Consider the following 18,917-nt stretch of genomic DNA (forward strand, 5'->3'; position numbering starts at 1 on the left):
GAGGTGGCCCATGTCTATAATCCCGGATACTTGGGAGGCTAAGGTATGAGAATTGCTTCGACCTGGGAGGCGGAGGTTGGAGTGAGCCGAGATCATGCTACTTTACTCTAGCCTGGGCGAAAGTGAGACGCTTTCTCAAATAATAACAATAATAGGCTGGGCGTGGCGGCTCCTGCCTGTAATCCCAGCACTTTGGGAGGCTGAGGCGGGCAAATTGCCTGAGCTCAGGAGTTCAAGACCAGCCTGGGCAACATGGTGAGGGACCTGTCTTTTTTTTTTTTTTTTTTTTTTGAGACCGAGTTTCACTCTGTCTCCCAGGTTGGAGGGCAGTGGCGTGATCTCAGCTCACATCAACCTTCACTTCCCAGGTTCAAGCGATTCTCCTGCCTCAGCCTCCCGAGTAGCTGGAATTATAGGCACATGCCACCATGCCCAGCTAATTTTTGCATTTTTAACATTATTTATTTATTTATTTATTTTGAGACAGAGTCTCGCTCTGTTGCCCAGGCTGGAGTGCAGTGGCGCGATCTCGTCTCAGTGCAAGCTCCGCCTCCCAGGTTCACACCATTCTCCTGCCTCAGCCTCCCGAGTAGCTGGGACTACAGGCACTCACCATCATACCCGGCTAATTTTTTGTATTTTTAGTAGAGACGGAGTTTCACCTGTTAGCCAGGAAGGTCTCGATCTCCTGACCTCGTGATCTGCCCTCCTCGGCCTCCCAAAGTGCTGGGATTACAGGCGTGAGCCACCGCGCCCGGTCAGCATTTTTTTATTAGAGATGGGGTTCCGCCATGTTGGCCAGGCTGGTCTTGAACTCCTGACCTCAGGTGATACGCCTGCCTCGGCCTCCCAAAGTGCTGCGATTACAGCGTGAGCCACTGCACCCAGCTGAGGTACCCGTCTTAATTAAAAAAAAAAAAAAATTGACCAGTTGTGGGGGCATGTGCCTCTAGTCCCAGCTACCAATGTGGCTGAGGTGAGAGGATTGCTTGAGACTAGGAGTTTCACATTAGCTCGGGCAACATAGCAAGACCCTTTCTCTAAAACAATTTTTTAGGCCAGATGCAGGCAACAAAGCGAAGCCCTGTCTCTACAAAAAAATATACATATATACAAAATTAGCCAGGTATTATGGCAGCTGCCTGTAGTCCCAGCTACTCCCAGATACTTGGAAGGTTAAGGCAGAAGGATTGCTTGAGCCTGGGGAGGTTGAGGCTGCAGTGAGCTGTATTTGCACCACTGCACGCCAGCCTGGGTGATAGAGTAAGATCCTGTCTCTGACATGACATCATGCCAGGCTAATTTTTTAATTTTTTTTTTTTTTTTTTTTTGAGACACAGTCTTTCTGTTGCCCAGGCTGGAGTGCAGTGGCATGATCTCGGCTCACTGCAGTCTCTGCCTCTTGGTTTCAAGCGATTCTCGTGCCTCAGTCTCCCAAGTAGCTGGTATTACAGACACCCACTATCAGGCCTGGCTAATTTTTTGTGTTTCTAGTAGAGACGGGTTTTCACCATGTTTTCCAGTCTGGTCTTGAACTCCTGACCTCAAGTGATCCACCTGTCTCAGTCTTCCAAAGTGCTGGGATTACAGGCATAAGCCACTGCGGCCAGCCCCACTGTGGATTTAAATGGCTACTGTCACTGGTCAGCCCAGTTTGAAAGGGACTTCATTTGGACTCACTCTGTCTCCCTGCCTGGCCCCCAGTTTCTCATCTCAGTGGCTCTAGACATCTGGGCTGCATCTTGATTCTTAACTGTCCTCACCTCACTTCATTCCATCAGCACAGCTTGTCCCCTAGGCCTGCAAAGCATACCTCTAGCCCACAAGCATCTCTTTGTCTCCATGGCAACCACCGAGGTCCAAGCTGCCCCAGCCTCTCACTCAGCAATGGTGCCCACCTCCTCCTCTTGGGGCTTCCGGCCTCTCCAGCCACCCTCTGGTTCCATCTTGGATAAAGCAAATCTGATATCAGAGTTCACACCTTTCTGGGGTTTACCGTTGTCTTGAGGAGCCCAAATATCACCAGACAGCAGAGATTCCCACGATTGGGTCTCACTAACACCTCCAAGCGCTTCTGTGAGACTCTGCCTCTCACTCCTTCTGCTCCAGCGGCTGCGTGAGGTTCTATCTGGATTTCTTGAGCCTATCTTTTTCCTTCCAGCCCCAGGGCCTTTGCACATGCAGTCCCCTCTGCCAGGAGCACACTCCTGGTCCTGCTTCATCAAGTTCTCAGCCACGTCAGCATCCCCTAGGATCCCCATGTTTCACTTCCTGTCCATCTTCCCTGCTCTGATGACATTCATCGTTGATTAAGAATTAATTGTTGGGCCGGGCGCGGTGGCTCAAGCCTGTAATCCCAGCACTTTGGGAGGCCGAGACGGGCGGATCACGAGGTCAGGAGATCGAGACCATCCTGGCTAACACGGTGAAACCCCGTCTCTACTAAAAAATACAAAAAACTAGCCGGGCGAAGTGGTGGGCGCCTGTAGTCCCAGCTACTCGGGAGGCTGAGGCAGGAGAATGGCGTGAACCCGGGAGGCGGAGCTTGCGGTGAGCTGAGATCCGGCCACCGCACTCCAGCCCGGGCGACAGAGCCAGACTCAGTCTCAAAAAAAAAAAAGAAAAAAAAAAAAAAAAAGAATTAATTGTTGGCTGGGCGCAGTGGCACATGCCTGTAATTCCACCACTTTAGGAGGCCGAGGTGGGCAGATCACCTGAGGTCAGGAGTTAGAGACTAGCCTGGCCAGCATGGTGAAACCCCGTCTAAAGGTGAAACCCTTTAATTTTTGTAAAAATACAAAAATTAGCGGGGCGTGGTGGTGCGTGCCTGTCGTCTCAGCTACTCAGGAGGCTGAGGCAGGAGAATTGCTTGAACTGGGGAGGCAGAGCTTGCAGTGAGCCGAGATCATGCCACTGCACTCCAGCCTGGGCAACAGAGCAAGACTCCATCTTAAAATAAATACATAAATAAAAATAAAAATAATAGAGGCCAGGCATGGTGGCTTAAGCCTATAGTCCCAGCACTTTGGGAAGCTGAGGCAGGTGGATGGCTTGAGGTCAGGAGTTCGAGACCAGCCTGGCCAACATGACAAAATCCTGCCTCTACTGAAAATACAAAAATTAGCTGGGCGTGGTGGCTTAGGCCTATAATCCCAGCTACTCAGGAGGTTGAGGGGGGAGAACCTAATTCTCCTGCTCACCTATGAAGAGCTTTTGATCTTTGCCAGCCTGGCAGCCACCTCTTCTGTGCTATCCCGCCTGCCTTTTGGTCTCGGAGACCAAAATGCGCTTGTCCTCATTTTGAATCAATGGTCCGGCCTCGGAGTCTTTTCCACAGCTCCCCTTTGCTTTGCAATGCTGTTACGGACTTGGTAGGCATCTGCCCGGCACCTGCAGTCTTCCTCCTTCCTTTGTTTTGTTTGTTTGATTTTTGTTCTTTCACCTGTTGTCCAGGCTGGAGTGCCGTGGTACAATCATGGCTCACTGCAGCCTCGACCTCTCAGGCTCAAGTGATCCTCCCACCTCAGCCTCCCAAGCAGCTAGGATGACATGTGAGTGCCACCACAAGGGCTAATTTTTTAAGTATTTTGTATAGACAGGATCTCCCTATGTTGCTCAGGTTGGTCTTGGTCTTGAACTCCTGGGTTCAAGCGATCTACCTGCTGTGGCCTCACAAAGTACTGGAATTCCAGGCATGAGCCACCGAGTTGGGCTGGCAGTGTTTTTGTTGGCTGTTTTCACAGCCTTGTGTAGTTGATCACTTTTTTTTTTTTTGAGACAGAGTCTTGCTCTGTCGCTCAGGCTGGAGTGCAGTGACGTGATCTTAGCTCACTGCAAGCCCCGTCTCCTGGGTTCAAGTGATTCTCCTGCCTCAGCCTCCCGAGTAGCTGAGGCTACAGGAGTACGCCACCATGCCTGGCTAATTTTTGTATTTTTAATAGAGATGGGGTTTTGCCATGCTGGCCAGGCTGGTCTCAAACTCCCGACCTCAGGTGATCTGCCCTCCTTGGCCTCTCAAAGTGCTGGGATTATAGGTGTGAGCCACTGGGCCTGGCCTTGATCACTTCTTGAATCCCGTGACCAGCCTAGGATTAGGTCCAGAGTGGACGCCTCACAAATGTAGAATGAGTCATGCCAGGTGGTATGGGCACAAACAGTGAGCTCCATAGGTGTGTGGAAGTGGGAGGGGAGTCCCTTCCAACCAGGTGGTGAGTGATGGCTGCCTGGAGGAGATGGTAGTCAAGTTGGGTTTTGAGGGGTGAATATGATCTGGGGAGAAGGGAGGGTGTCCCAGGTGGAAGGAAAAGCATTGTGTGGGTGTGTGCGTGTGTGTGTGTTAGATCTGTCTGTGCATGTAGGTGTGTCAGAGGCGTCCTGGGGTGTGTGTGTTTGCCTACAATGTCTTCAACCCTTTCTCTCTCTCTCTTTTTTTTTTTTTTTGAGACCAAGTTTTGCTCTTGTTGCCCAGGTTGGAGTGCAGTGGTGCAATCTCGGCTCACCGCAACCTCCGCCTGTCAGATTCAAGTGATTCTTCTGCCTCAGCCTCCCAAGTAGCTGGAATTACAGGCGTCTGCTACCACATCAGGCTAATTTTTTGTATTTTTAGTAGAGACAAGGTTTCACCATGTTGGCCAGACTGGTCTTGAACTCCTGACTTTGTGATCTACCTACCTCAGCCTCCCAAAGTGTTGGGATTACAGGCGTGAGCCACTGTGCTCAGCCTATTTACTTCTTTACGGGTTCATTTTCTGCCTCCTACATCACTCAAGACTGGGCTCACTGGGAGGGCAGGGCTGGGTCAGCTGTGATCCCAGCACCCATAAACGCAGATCGCAGAGGAATGACCCAACAAAGGTGTCTGGGAGAGAACCCTGTGTGCCATGCAGAGGCCTTGGGGCTGCTCTGCCCAGTAACCAACCCCTGACCCTATCCTGACTCCCAGGAGAGAAAGGCCCCTTTGACCATGTGGCTGAAGGCCAGACTCACCGCAGCTCTGTCTCCGAGCTTCAATTTCCTCTTCTGTTCTAGAGCCCTGCCCCTCCCTCCATTTTCATCCTGAGCTGCACACAGACCTGGTGGTGGGTGGGTGGGTGGCTGGCGTCATGGCAACGGTAGCACAGGGTTGCCATGGCAACTTGGTTCCCTAGTGACAGCCCTGAGTTTCTTAGCCCAGGGGTGGCAATCCACCGGGAAGAGATGGGGAGAGGGTGTCCCCAGCATCCAGCTGGCACACAGGGGACATTCTGTAAACACTTGGAGGGTAAGATGGGGATGCATGGTGGCTGTCTTTTCCTGGGGCACGAAGAGGAGACTTCAGGTCCCTGCTGGGCTCCACACAACTCCTGGCACACTCTCCTTCCTCGGGGCCCCCATCCAGGCTGTTCCCTCTGCCTGGAGGTTGTGCCCTCTTTGCTCCTTCTGGCCAACTCTTCAGCCTGACCTCCTGGCTCAGCCCCAGCTTTTATCATGGTGACAATTAAGTGATGGCTTGTTTGCTTGTGTGATGATTGGTTTAATAAATGTTCCCTCTGCCAGATGCGACGCGCTAGGCGTCTCGGTCACAGCTGTGTCCCACACACCAAGGAGGCTGCTCTCAATACATCTTTGTCGACACTCTGCATCCTTGCTCTGCCTTGCCCACTTCTTCCGAGCCAATGCGGCCTCATCTCTATCCCTTGAGCTTTTTCTTTTTTTTTTTTTTTTTTTTTTTTTTTTTTTTGAGACGGAGTCTCGCTGTGCTCCCAGGCTGGAGTGCAGTGGCGTGATCTCGGCTCACTGCAAGCTCCGCCTCCCGGGTTCACGCCATTCTCCTGCCTCAGCCTCCCAAGTAGCTGAGACTACAGGCGCCCGCCACCACGCCCGGCTAGTTTTTTGTATTTTTAGTAGAGACGGGGTTTCACCATGTTAGCCAGGATAGTCTCGATCTCCTGACCTCGTGATCCACCCGCCTCGGCCTCCCAAAGTGCTGGGATTACAGGCTTGAGCCACCGCGCCCGGCCCCCTTGAGCTTTTTCTGGCACTGGGCTTAGGTCCTTCACATTATGTCCTCTCAGAATATTATGGAACTTTGCACAATGTTCTGGAATGTCCTAGAATATTCTAGAACATTCTGTCCTCTGCTTTTACTGAAGCTGGGACATCATCACCTCTTCACGGGGGCTCTCCCTGATCTCCTGGTTGAAGCAGTGCTCCCCCACTCAACACACGCTTGATCACTCTCGGCTCATTGCCTTCAAGGCAGTTATTGCCATCTGAAATGGCCTTGGTCATTTATCAATTATATATCTCAGATTTGTCTTTCCCATCAGAATGTACCTTTCAGAATATCTTGGAACATGAGGTCAAGGGTTTGTTTTTTTTTTTTAGATGGAGTATCTATTGCCCATGCTGGAGTGAAGTGGCGAGATCTTGGCTCACTGCAACCTCCACCGCCTGGGTTTAAGTGATTCTTCTGCCTCAGCCTCCTGAATAGCTGAGATTACAGGCATGCGTCACCACGCCTAGTTGATTTTTGTATTTTTAGTAGAGATGGAGTTTCACCATGTTGGCCAGGCTGATGTCGAACTCCTTACCTTAAGTGATCCGCCTGCCTCGGCCTCCCAAAGTGCTAGGATTATAGGTACAAGCCATCGTGCCCGGCTAAGGTCAAGATCTTGTCAGATGGGCTGACAGTTGAATCCCCAGCAGCCTCTCAGCACCCTAGTCCCCAGAGTTGGGGGATCCCAGTTGGTCACCCCCCAAGAGGTAGTCCTAGTTCTATCACATTGGGTGGATTTCACCTTTTTTTGTTTTTCTATTGGGATGGGATCTCTCTATGTTGCCACGGCGGGTCTCAAACTCCTGGACTCAAGTGATCTTCCTGCCTCGGCCTCCCAAAGTGCTGGGATTACAGTGTTGAGCCACCACAACTGCCCTGAGTTTTTTTTTTAGTAAATCAGCTTTAATAAGACATAATTTACATCCAATGGCACACCCATTTTAAATGCCCAGTTCAATGAGTTTTGGCAAATGTAATCCTCTTAAGATACCCCTATAATCAAGATATACACTAGGTGTGGTGGCTCACACCTGTGATCACAGTACTTTGGGAGGTTGAGGTGGGAGAATCACTTGAGGCCTGGAGTTCGAGACCAGCCTGAACAATATAGTGAGACCGTCTCTACCAAATTTTTTTTTTTTTTTTTTTTAGACGGAGTCTCTCTCTATCGCCCAGGCTGGAGTGCAGTGGCCAGATCTCAGCTCACTGCAAGCTCCGCCTCCTGGGTTTACGCCATTCTCCTGCCTCAGTCTCCCGAGTAGCTGGGACTACAGGCGCTCACCACCTCGCCCGGCTATTTTTTTTTGTATTTTTTATTTTTTTTTATTTTTTATTTATTATTTATTTATTTATTTATTTATTTATTTATTGAGACGGGGTCTCGCTCTGTCACCCAGGCTGGAGTGCAGTGGCCGGATCTCAGCTCACTGCAAGCTCCGCCTCCTGGGTTCACGCCATTCTCCTGCCTCAGCCTCCCGAGTAGCTGGGACTACAGGCACCCGCCACCTCACCCGGCTAGTTTTTTGTATTTTTTTAGTAGAGACGGGGTTTCACCGGGTTCGCCAGGATGGTCTCGATCTCCTGACCTTGTGATCCGCCCGTCTCGGCCTCCCAAAGTGCTGGGATTACAGGCGTGAGCCACCGCGCCCGGCCTTTTGTATTTTTTAGTAGAGACAGGGTTTCACCAGGTTAGCCAGGATGGTCTCCATCTCCTGACCTCGTGATCCGCCTGACTCGGCCTCCCAAAGTGCTGGGATTACAGGCTTGAACCACCGCGCCCGGCCCAAAATTTTTTTTTACAAAATTAGCCAGGTGTACTGGCACACACCTGTGGTCCCAGCTACTCCGGAGGCTGAGGTACGAGGTTCATTTGACCCAGGAGGTCGAGGCTGCAGTGAGTTATGATTGTGCCACTGAACTCCAGCCTGGGCGACAGAGCGAGACCTTATCTCTAAAATAAATAAATACATAAATAAATAAAAAGGCCCGGCGTGGTGGCTCATGCTTGTAATTCCAGCACTTTAGGAGGCTGAGGTGGACAGATTGCTTGAGCTCAGAAGCTCAAGAACAGCCTGGGCAACATGGTGAAACCCCAACTCTACCAAAAAAAAAAAAAAAAAAAGCAAAAATTAGCTGGGCGTGGTGGCCCATGCCTGTGGTCTCAGCTACTCGGGAGAGTGAGGTGGGAGGATCACTTGAGCCCAGGAAGTCAAGGCTGTAGTGAACTGAGATTGCACCACTGCACTCCAGCCTGGGTGACAGAGTGAGACCCTGTCTCAAAATAAATAAATAAATAAATAAATAAATAAATAAAAATAATAAAATTAGAAAGGCATGGTGGCATGTGCCTTATAGTTTCAGCTACTCAGGAAGCTGAAGAGGGAGCATGACTTGAGCCCAGGAAGTGGAGGTTACAGTCAGCTATGATCGTGCCACTGCACTCAGCCTAGGTGACAGAGCAAGACGAAGACCCTGTCTTTTTTTTTTTTTTTGCGACAGTTTTGCTCTTGTTGCCCAAGCTGGAGTGCAATGGCGTGATCTTGGTTCACTGAAACCTGAAACCTCCGCCTCCTGGGTTCGAGAGATTCTCCTGCCTCAGCCTCCCGAATAGCTGGGATTATAGGCATGCGCCACCACGCCCGGCTAATTTTGTATTTTTATTTATTTTATTTTATTTTTATTTTTTTGAGATGGAGTCTTGCTCTGTCACCCAGGCTGGAGTGAAGTGGTGTGATCTCGGCTCACTGCAAGCTCCGCCTCCCGGGTTCACGCCATTCTCCTGCCTCAGCCTCCCAAGTAGCTGGGACACCACCACACCCGGCTAATTTTTTGTATTTTTTATTTTTTTTTTATTTATTTATTTATTTATTTATTTTTTTTTTTGAGACGGAGTCTCGCTCTGTAGCCCAGGCTGGAGTGCAGTGGCCGGATCTCTGCTCACTGCAAGCTCCGCCTCCCGGGTTCACGCCATTCTCCGGCCTCAGCCTCCCGAGTAGCTGGGACTACAGGCGCCCGCCATCTCGCCCGGCTATTTTTTGTATTTCTTAGTAGAGACGGGGTTTCACTGTGTTCGCCAGGATGGTCTCGATCTCCTGACCTCGTGATCCGCCCATCTCGGCCTCCCAAAGTGCTGGGATTACAGGCTTGAGCCACCGCGCCCGGCCAATTTTTTGTATTTTTTAGTAGAGACGGGGTTTCACCATGTTAGCCAGGATGGTCTCCATCTCCTGACCTCGTGATCCACCTGCCTCGGCCTCCCAAAGTGCTGGGATTACAGGCATGAGCCACCACGTCTGGCCAATTTTGTATTTTTATTAGAGACAGGGTTTCTCCATGTTGGTCAGGCTGGTCTCAAACTCCCGACCTCAGGTGATCCACCCGCCTCGGCCTCCCAAAGTGCTGGGATCACAGGCGTAAGCCACCGCACCCTGCCAAGACCCTGTCTTTTAAGAAAACAGATAAATAAAACATAAAAAAGAAGGTAGCCAGGCAAGGTGGCTCATGCCTCTAATCCCAGCACTTTGGGAGGCCGAGGTGGGCAGATCACCTGAGGTTGGGAGTTTGAGACCAGCCTGGCCAACACAATGAAACTCTGTCTCTACTGAAAATACAAAAATCAGCCAGGCCTGGTGGTGGGCAACTGTAATTCCAGCAACTTGGGAGGGTGAGGCAGGAGAATCACTTGAACCCAGGAGGTCAAGGTTGCAGTGACATGAGATTGCACCACAGAACTCCAGCCTGGGTGACAGAGTGAGACCCTGTCTCAAAAAAACAAAACAAAACAAAAACAATAAAAATTTAAATAAATAAATCAAACATAAAAAAAGAAGGTGGGGCCAGTGCAGACATGAGTTCAAGGAGGTGCAGGAGGCTGCTGGCTGGGGTAACAGAAAGAGATCACGGTGTTTTCAGCAAGCCCCACTCATGATCCTGAAAGGAGGTGCTGCCTCCATTAAAAATAATTTAGGGCCAGGCGCGGTGGCTCGCACCTGTAATCCCAACACCTTGGGAGGCTGAGGTGGGCGTATCACCTGAGGTCAGGAATCCAAGACCAGCCTGGCCAACATAGTGAAACCCCGTCTCTACTAAAAATACAAAAATTAGCCAGGCGTGGTAGTGCATGCCTGTAATCCCAGCTCCTTGGGAGGCTGAGGCAGGAGAATTGCTTGAACCTGGGAGGCGGAGGTTGTGGTGAGCCAAGATTGTGCCACTGCTCTCCAGCCTGGTGCCAGAGCAAGACTCGGTCTCAAAAAAACAGAGTTTGTTAGGAGAAAAATCAAACAGGCCTGAGGACAGGGAGTTGGTGTCGGGGGACCTTGAGCTTGCCCCAGGACCACTCTGTGGTGACCGCCCGACAGGGTAGACACTGTCCCCAGCCTAAAACCACAGGAACTCGAAGCCTTCCCCTAAGGCTTCACTTTCCTCCTCCATGACACCTGGGGATTATAAGGGAGGCCTCCAAGCTCTGACCTGGGAATGTGAGCCTTGCAGCTGGTCTGGAGTGGGAGAGCAGGTGGCGTGGCCCCTGCCTCCAGGAGAGCCATGTCAGCTGTGGGCCAGATGGTGGCCAGGCCTGTGGACGCTGCCTGCTGTGTTCCTGCCTGCCAGCTCTACCAGACCACAGGTCAGCATTATTGGATGAGGCGTGTGCAGTCACCGGCGTAGGCCCTCCAGGTCCCCCACTTGTCTCTGTCGCATCCCAGTGATAGTGGCCACTAGGGCTCAGGCCAACAGCTGTGGCAGAGGTCACTGGCCTCACTCTGCCTCGCTCGACATCCCATCTGTTCCATCTCTTTTTGGTCCCACCTGCAAAGTGCATCTCAGCTAGGACTACCTCCCACCCCTCCATGTCCACCACCCTGAGATGAGCCCTACCATTTTTCCCTGGATTATATGCCTCCTAACTCAGGTCCCAAATTCAAGATATTGTCCCCCAATTGTCAGACACTGTTAAACAGTCAGACACTGTAACACTGTTAAATTGACACCATTAAAACCAGTGTCAGCTGGGTGCAGTGGTTCACTCTATAATCCTGGCACTTTGGGAGGCTGAGGCGGGCAGATCACTTGAGGTCAGGAGCTTGAGATCAGCCTGGACAACATGGTGAAACCCTGTCTCTATTAAAAATACAAAAATTAGCTGGGCATAGTGGCGCATGCCTGTAGTCCCAGCTACTTGGGAGGCTGAGGCAGGAGAATCACTTGAACCTAGGAGGCAGAGATTGCAGTGAGCCGAGATTGTGCCACAGCACTCCAGCCTGGGCGACAAAGTGAGACTCCGACTGAAAAAAAAAAAAAAAATTAGCCAGGCATGGTGGCGCATGCCTGTAGTCCCAGCTACTTGGGAGGATGAGGCAGGAGAATGGCTTGAACCTGGGAGGTGGAGGTTGCAGTGAGCTGAGATCGCACCACTGCACTCCAGGGTGGGTCACAGAGCGAGACTCCCTCTCAAAAACAAAACAAAAACCCAGTGTCAATTACATTGCCACTGCTTACAAGCCCCTTCTCCCTTCTCATTTCATGCAGAGGACCCCAAAAATGATCCCCAAAGCCCTCTGTGACCTGAAGCACCTCGTGTTGCCTCCCACCCATTCTCCTCTCCATTTCTCTCCCTCTTCCTAATTTTTCTTTGTCAGGCCACCCTCTAGGCATGCTCCTGGCTCAGGGACATTGCACTGGCTGCTCTGTGCTATGTGATCTTGGAGGACAGATCACACAGTGTGTCTAAAGTGCAGTGAGTCTACAGCACATTATGTGTGTGCACACAGCCAGAAGCCCAGAGAACCTCTTTTTTCTTATCTTCAGCTGTGTGTCTGTGTGTCTGACATATGGGTCAAATCTGGATGTTTATGAAGTGTGTATGCATATGGACACCATTGACTTCAGATGTTATTTGTGGCGGGTGTGTCAGCTGTAGGTCGCTGCTGAGTGAGGTTTGATGCCCGCATGTGGTTCGTCTGGAACAAAGACTTCCGAGGTAGTGCCGACTTGGGGCAGGCGAGGGTATGTGTGTGTGTGCAGAGCTTGCCGGAACGTGAGCTGCTCATGCACGCGTGCATTCAACATTTGCGGAGTGCTTACTGTGTATTGGAGATGCCAGCAGTTCCCTTCAGCACTTGGTATCTGTCAGCTTGCACAGGGTCATCTGAGAGCATTTTGTGTAACAACTGGGCACCCACTATTGTATCAGGCCCTCTGTTGGAGATGCTGGTTGAGTGTGGTCCAACTGCAAGAGTCCACCCAAGCAGGCCCCTTCCTTCTTTCTATGGGGTCTCCAGCCCCATAGCCACCACCTTCCAGCACTGACTGGAGAGAGGGCTCTGAGCTCCTTCTGGATCCCTGCTCTCTGCCTGAGACTGCACAAGTCAGAGTTTTCTGACTTGGAGGGTAAAAGAATAAATGAGCTCCAAGCTACAGAGGGGATCCTGGGAGCTTGGACCCTACCAGAGTTGAGGGGGTGAGGGGTGCCCCCAAGAGCTCTAGATGCTTTCGACACCTATAGATGCAGGGCTTTGAGCCCTGGCTGAGGGTCAGTGTGTTGGGAGGGCTGGTGCTTGGGGATCTGAGGGTGTAAGGGTCCGGTGGAATGGACTTTAGGGGTGTAAGGTTTGAAGGATCTGTGGGCAGGAATTTTGGGGAGTGGGAGTTGAGATTTGAGTAGAGGATGGGAGATGATTGGATGTGGAGGGTTTTAGAGTATGAGAAGCCAGAATGTTTGAAGCAGGAGGAGGCTTGGGAACCTAAGGGCAGATGATTGGGGTCTGAGGGTGGAGGCTCTGAAGAGAGTATGTCAGGGGAGGGTGGGGCCCATGAGGGGCTGGAAGTCTGAGGCCTGGGCATGGGTGAGTTTCGCCCCTGAAAGAGGCCTGGGAAGGAGGTAAGACTGGAGTCGGGTGTGCAGGGTGGGGAGAGGGAGGGTGTGGTTCTCAGAGCTCAGAGACCCATTTCTCCATGCTCCATCTCACGCTCCCGCCCACCCTACCCATAGCTCTCTTCCCTGGGGCTCTCGCGCCTCAAAGTATAACCACGCCCAGCCAACGCCCCGGGCACGCCTGACAGCGCCCCAGGTCACTCACAGACACTCCTTAACACCTGCATGTGCCCCGCCCCTCCTCAGATCCGCTGCTCACTTAGCCCGGCCCCACCCCCATCAGATTAGGCTCCGCCCCCGGGCCCCGCCCTTCCGCAGACCAGGCCCTCTCTTCGCTTGACCACACCTATCCTCACATTCCTCCCCTCTCCTGCCCAGACCCGTCCCATCCTCAGACCCATCTTCTCCTATCTACCTCCCCGACCACGCCCCCACTGCACTCCTAACCTCCACCTTGTTCCTTCTCAGACCTGGCCCCGCCCTTCATCCTGCGCCCCGCCTCCTCCGCAAGCCGGACCCTTGTCCCTCCTCCTCTTGCCCTGGGCCTGCCCCTTCTTCAGACCCCGCCCCGCTTCTCAGCCCAGGGACCAACCCCATCCCGCACCTACTTGTCCTGGCTCCGCCCCGACCCCACCTATCCACAGACAGCACGCCCTCTCAGCCCAGAAAGGCCTCCATTTCAGACTTGGTTCCGCCCCTCACGCCAGGGCCCCGCCCCAATCCCGCACCCCTAGCCCAGGCCCCGCCCTGGACCCGCCCTCTGCATAGCAGGCCCCTCCCTTTATCCCAGGCCCGCCCCGGCGCTCCGTAGGCCACGCCCCTCTGGTTCCGGGCCCGCCCCAATCCTTGGTTTCTGGTCCCGGCCCCGCCCCTCCACAGACCTGGCCCCGCCCCGCCCCCCGCGTCTCGGTTTCCCGGGCCTGCGCGCGCGGCTCCCGTCACTCGAACGCGCGACGGCGGGGGAAAGATGGCGGAGTCCGGCGGTAGCAGCGGCGGTGCTGGTGGCGGAGGCGCTTTCGGCGCGGGCCCCGGCCCCGAGCGCCCGAACAGGTGAGACCCGGTCCGCAGGATAGACCTGCACCTGTCTTGGAGCCCAGGGCACCTGTGGGCAGTCTTGGGCGTCCTGAGGGGTTGAGGGGAGGCCTGGCACGGCTCGAGGGTCTTTCGCTGAGAATTTGGACTTCACGGGGCCGTGGGGTACTGGAGGAGCCGAGGGCTACTGAGGAGGTAGCTGGAGCGGGGCTGGCTCGAGGCGTCTGTAGGCGACCCTAGGTACCTGAGAATCCTGGGGGTCTGAAGGGAAACCGAGGGACTCCTGACTGTGTTGGGCCGTGGGGCAACTGGGGATGCCAAAGGGCCTGGGCAGCAGAGAGGGCCTGAGCCGGGGCCATGGCCAGTCTGAGGGTGGTGAGGTGTCTTGGGGGCTCTGAGGAAGGGGCTAAGGCCCAAGGCTTCCTGGGAGGTGCCGAAGGGCCCCGAGGTGGCTAAAGGTGGTCCTGAGAGCGTGCTGAGGGGCCCTGGGAGGAGTGGAGACTGTGGGAGGCTCTCGGTGGGGGACTCAGATGAATCTGGGAGCCTGAGATGGGGAAGCTGAAAGGGCCTGGGGGTGCCAGGGCCCCTGAGGGGCTGGGGTGGGTCTAGGGAACCTGAGGTGGATGAGAGAACTCCAGGGGTTTATAAAGAACGTAAAGAGGATTCTTCTTTGGTTCTCATCCCTTCCATCCCCATGGGGTCCAAATCCACATCCCCAACAGGCTAAAGGACTTATAGAAAGGTCTTGCCCTCAGACAAGGGGACAGAATTCACCCCTTTTGTCAGAGGGAGGCCCTCTTTCCCCATGGCCCAGTCCTGATATGGATTGCTTGAACCTCAAGGTTTGCATGACAGTTAGTTATCATCAGTAACTAATGATATGTGCATGCATGCATTGTATTGGATTGTCGAAGGGAAAGAACACCTGCCTTAGGGAGTGTGATCTCCTGCTCTTTTCCTATTGGGCAAAGCCAGACCCTCCCACCCCAGCTCCTCCTCTAGCCTGCCACCCGGGTCAGGCCAAGGAGGAAATTCAGGCTTTTTCTTGTTGGTGAGCTTCCAGGAGCCAATAATTTCAGTCAACATGATAAATGATGAAGTTATTGATACTTACGTGCTGTGGAGTTTTGGACCTCCGGGCTGGTGCTGGAGGGAATGGCCTGATGACCTGTCTGTGTGATTTGGTACTGAATGGAACATGCATGGGATGGGTGAGGAAGGGAGGAGGGATGGCTGGGCCGGGGCACAGAGGAGGCAAAGGCCCTGCCTGTTCCTGAGGATACTGAGTGGCATGTTGAGACTTAGGTCTGTGGGCATTGAGTCTGGTCTGCCAGAGGGGCCGTGGGGAACCCAGGAGGTTTGTGTCCAGAGGGGTGACCAGCCTTCTGGGGTGTGTGTCGGGCAAGATTGTCCTGCAGTAGGGAGCCAGGAGACATCAGAAGATTTTCAGAGATATTCAGGCAGTGGCCAGGGCGTGAAAATTGGGTATGAGTTGGCAAGTAAGGGACAGGGAAGAGGGACAGTGAACCCCAGGTCCCTGCCTTGGGCACTGGAGTGGGATAACCTGGGGCTAGGGCTTTTTTTTCTTTTTTTTTTGAAACCTGGTCTCGCTCTGTCACCCAGGCATATAGGCTGGAGTGCAGTGACACCATCAAGACTCACTGCAGCCTGAAACTCCTGGACTCAGGTGATCCTCCCACCTCAGCCTCCGGAGTAGCTGGGACTACAGGTGTGCACCACCACCCTTGGCTAATTGTTACATTTTTTGTAAAGACCAGGTCTTGCTCTGTTGCCCAGGCTGGTCTCAAACTCCTGGGCTCAAGCAATCTTCTTGCCTTACCCCTCACTAAGTGCTGAGGTTACAGATGTGAGCCACCATGCTGGGCATGGCTCTTTTTTATAAACAGCTTTATCGAGATATAATTAATTGCATGAAATACAATTCATTCATTTTGTTTTTATTTATTTATTGAGACAGAATCTTGCTCTATCGCCCAGGCTGGAGTGCAGTGATACGATCTCGGCTCACTGCAACCTCTGCCTTCCAGGTTCAAGGGATTCTCCTGCCTCAGCCTCCTGAGTAGCTGGGACTACAGGTGCGTGCCACCACACCCAGCTAATTTTTTTTTTGTGTTTGTTTGTTTTTTGAGTCAGAGTCTCGCTCTGTCGCCCAGGCTGGAGTGCAGTTGCGTGGTCTTGGCTCACTGTAAGCTCTGCCTCCCGGGTTCACGCCATTCTCCTGCCCAGCCTCCCTAGTAGCTGGGACTAGAGGCGCCCGCCACCAAGCCCAGCTAACTTTTTTTTTTTTTTAAATATGTGTGTGTATATATATATATTTCTTTTTGAGACGGAGTCTCGCTCTGTCGCCCAGGCTGGAGTGCAGTGGCCGGATCTCAGCTCACTGCAAGCTCCACCTCCCGGGTTTACACCATTCTCCTGCCTCAGTCTCCCGAGTAGCTGGGACTATAGGCGCCCACCACCTCGCCCAGCTAATTTTTTGTATTTTTAGTAGAGACGGGGTTTCACCATGTTAGCCAGGATGGTCTCGATCTTCTGACCTCGTGATCCGCCCGCTTCGGCCTCCCAAAGTGCTGGGATTATAGGTGTGAGCCACTGCGCCTGACCATTTTTGTATTTTTTAAGTAGAGACAGGGTTTCAGTGTCGGCCAGGCTGGTCTGAACTCCTGACCTCAGGTGATCCACCCGCCTCGGCCTCCCAAAGTGCTGGCGTGAACTACTGTGCCCAGCTAATTCATTCTTTTTAATTTATCAGTTCATTAATTTTTTTTTTTTTTTTTTTGAGACAGAGCGTTATTCTGTTGCCCAGGCTGGAGTGCAGTGGTATGATCTTGGCTCATTGCAACCTCTGCTTCCTGGGTTCAAGCAATTCTCCTGCCTCAGCCTCCTGAGTAGCTGAGACCACAGGTGCACGCTACCATGCCCAGCTAATTTTTGTATTTTTAGTAGAAATGGGGTTTTGCCATGTTGGCCAGGCTGATCTTGAACTCCTGACCTTAAGTGATCTGCCTGCTTCAGCCTCCCACTGTGCTCAACCCAGATCATTAAGTTTCAGTACATTTACTGAGTTGTGCATCCTTCACTACAATCCAGTTTTTTGGAATGCTTCCATCAACCTAAAGAGTTCCCCCAACCTCGTTTGCAATTAACCCTGCTCCCCCAACATCTAGCCCCGGGGACATCCTGATCTGCTTTCACTCTCTGTAGCTTTGTCTTTTCTAGAAATTTCCTAAGAATGGAATCGGACATGTGGCCTTTGCGTCTGGTTTCTTTCCTTAACATAATGTTTTTGAAGTTCATCTGTGTTGTTGTATCAGAAGTTTGTTCTTTTTCACTGTGGAGTGAAAATAAACAAACTGTGTCCATCCAGACGAGATTGTATGGATGGACACAGTTTGTTTATCCATTAACTGGTTGATGGACTGTTGGGTTATTTCCATTTTGACAACTGCAAATAAAGTTGCTATGAACATCTGGGTATGTGTCTCTGTGTGGACATATACTTTCATCCTCTTGGGTAAATACTTAAGAGTGGAATGACTAGCTCATATGGTAGATGTGTTTAAATTTTTTTTTTTTTTTTTTTTTTTGAGACAGGGTCTCACTCTGTTGCCCAGGCTGGAGTGAAGTGGTGCAATCACAGCTCACTGCAGCCTCGACCTCCTTGGGCTCAGGTGATCCTCCCACCTCAGCCTTCTAAGTAGCTGGTAGGTACCACAGGTGTATGCCACCACACCCAGCTATTTTTTCTGTGCTTTTGTTGAGATAAAGTCTTGCCATGTTGCCCAGGCTGGTCTTGAATTCCTGGGCTCAAGCAATCTTCCCACCTTGGCCTCCCAAAGTGCTGGGATTACAGGTGTGAGCCACCACACCTGGCTATGTTTCTATATATATATATATATATATATATATATTTTTTTTTTTTGAGATGGAGTCTCTCTCTTTGCCCAGGCTGGAGCGCAGTGGCGTGATCTTGGATCACTGCAACCTCTGCCTTCTGGGTTCAAGCTATTCTCCTGCTTCAGCCTCCTGAGTAGCTGGGATTGTAGGTATGTGCCACCACACCCAGCTAATTTTTGTATTTTTAGTAGAGACGGGCTTTCGCCATGTTGGCCAGACTAGTCTTGAACTCTCCTGACCTCAGGTTATCCACCCTCTTTGGCCTCCCAACGTGCTGGGATTACAAGTGTGAGCCACCGAGCCCGGCCATGTTTTAATCTTTAAGAAACTGCCAAACTCGTTCCCAAAGTGGCTATACCATTTTGCATCCCCACCAGCAATGTTCAAGAGTTCCAGCTCCTCCTCATCCTCACTAACAGCTGGTATGGCCCGTCCTTAGTTTTAGCCATTCTTTTTTTTTTTTTTTTTTTTTTTTTTTTGGGACGGAGTCTCGCTCTGTCGCCCAGGCTGGAGTGCAGTGGCCGGATCTCAGCTCACTGCAAGCTCCGCCTCCCGGGTTTACGCCATTCTCCTGCCTCAGCCTCCCGAGTAGCTGGGACTACAGGCGCCCGCCACCTCGCCCGGCTAGTTTTTTTGTATTTTTTTAGTAGAGACGGGGTTTCACTGTGTTAGCCAGGATGGTCTCGATCTCCTGACCTCGTGATCCGCCCGTCCCGGCCTCCCAAAGTGCTGGGATTACAGGCGTGAGCCACCGCGCCCGGCCAGTTTTAGCCATTCTTAAGGTGTATGCTGGTGTCTTCATTTGGTGTTTTTATTTATTTATTTATTTATTTGTGAGATGAGGTCTCACTCTGTCGCCCAGGCTGGAGTGCGATGGTGCGATCCCAGCTCACTGCACCCTGAAACTCCTGGGTTCACGCAGTCTTCTGGCCTCAGCCTCTGGAATAAGTGGGATTACAAGCATGCACACCACTGTTCCCTGTCTTATTTTGGTTTTAAGTTGCATTTCTCTAATAACTAATGATGTTGGACAGTTTTTCATGAGCTTCTTAGCTATTC

The 18,917-nt window shown here is 52.0% G+C and overlaps 1 protein-coding gene across 3 annotated transcripts in view; it reads left to right on the forward strand.

The window, feature by feature from the left end:
• Window positions 1–13,785: 13,785 nt before the first annotated feature.
• KLHL26 (kelch like family member 26) overlaps window positions 13,786–18,917 on the forward strand; it is a 33,816-nt gene continuing 28,684 nt past the window's right edge. For 2 of the 3 annotated variants that reach the window (XM_025368953.1, XM_025368956.1), the window contains exon 1: window positions 13,792–13,958. In XM_025368953.1, coding sequence (XP_025224738.1) covers window positions 13,876–13,958 — 83 coding nt within the window. In that variant the 5' untranslated portion in view covers window positions 13,792–13,875. Of the gene's footprint in view, window positions 13,959–18,917 lie in introns of all 3 variants that reach the window. The other variant, XM_025368954.1, reaches the window with a different exon arrangement.

This window comes from Theropithecus gelada, chromosome 19 (assembly GCF_003255815.1).
Source record: "Theropithecus gelada isolate Dixy chromosome 19, Tgel_1.0, whole genome shotgun sequence".
Classification (NCBI taxonomy): Eukaryota; Metazoa; Chordata; class Mammalia; order Primates; family Cercopithecidae; genus Theropithecus; species Theropithecus gelada.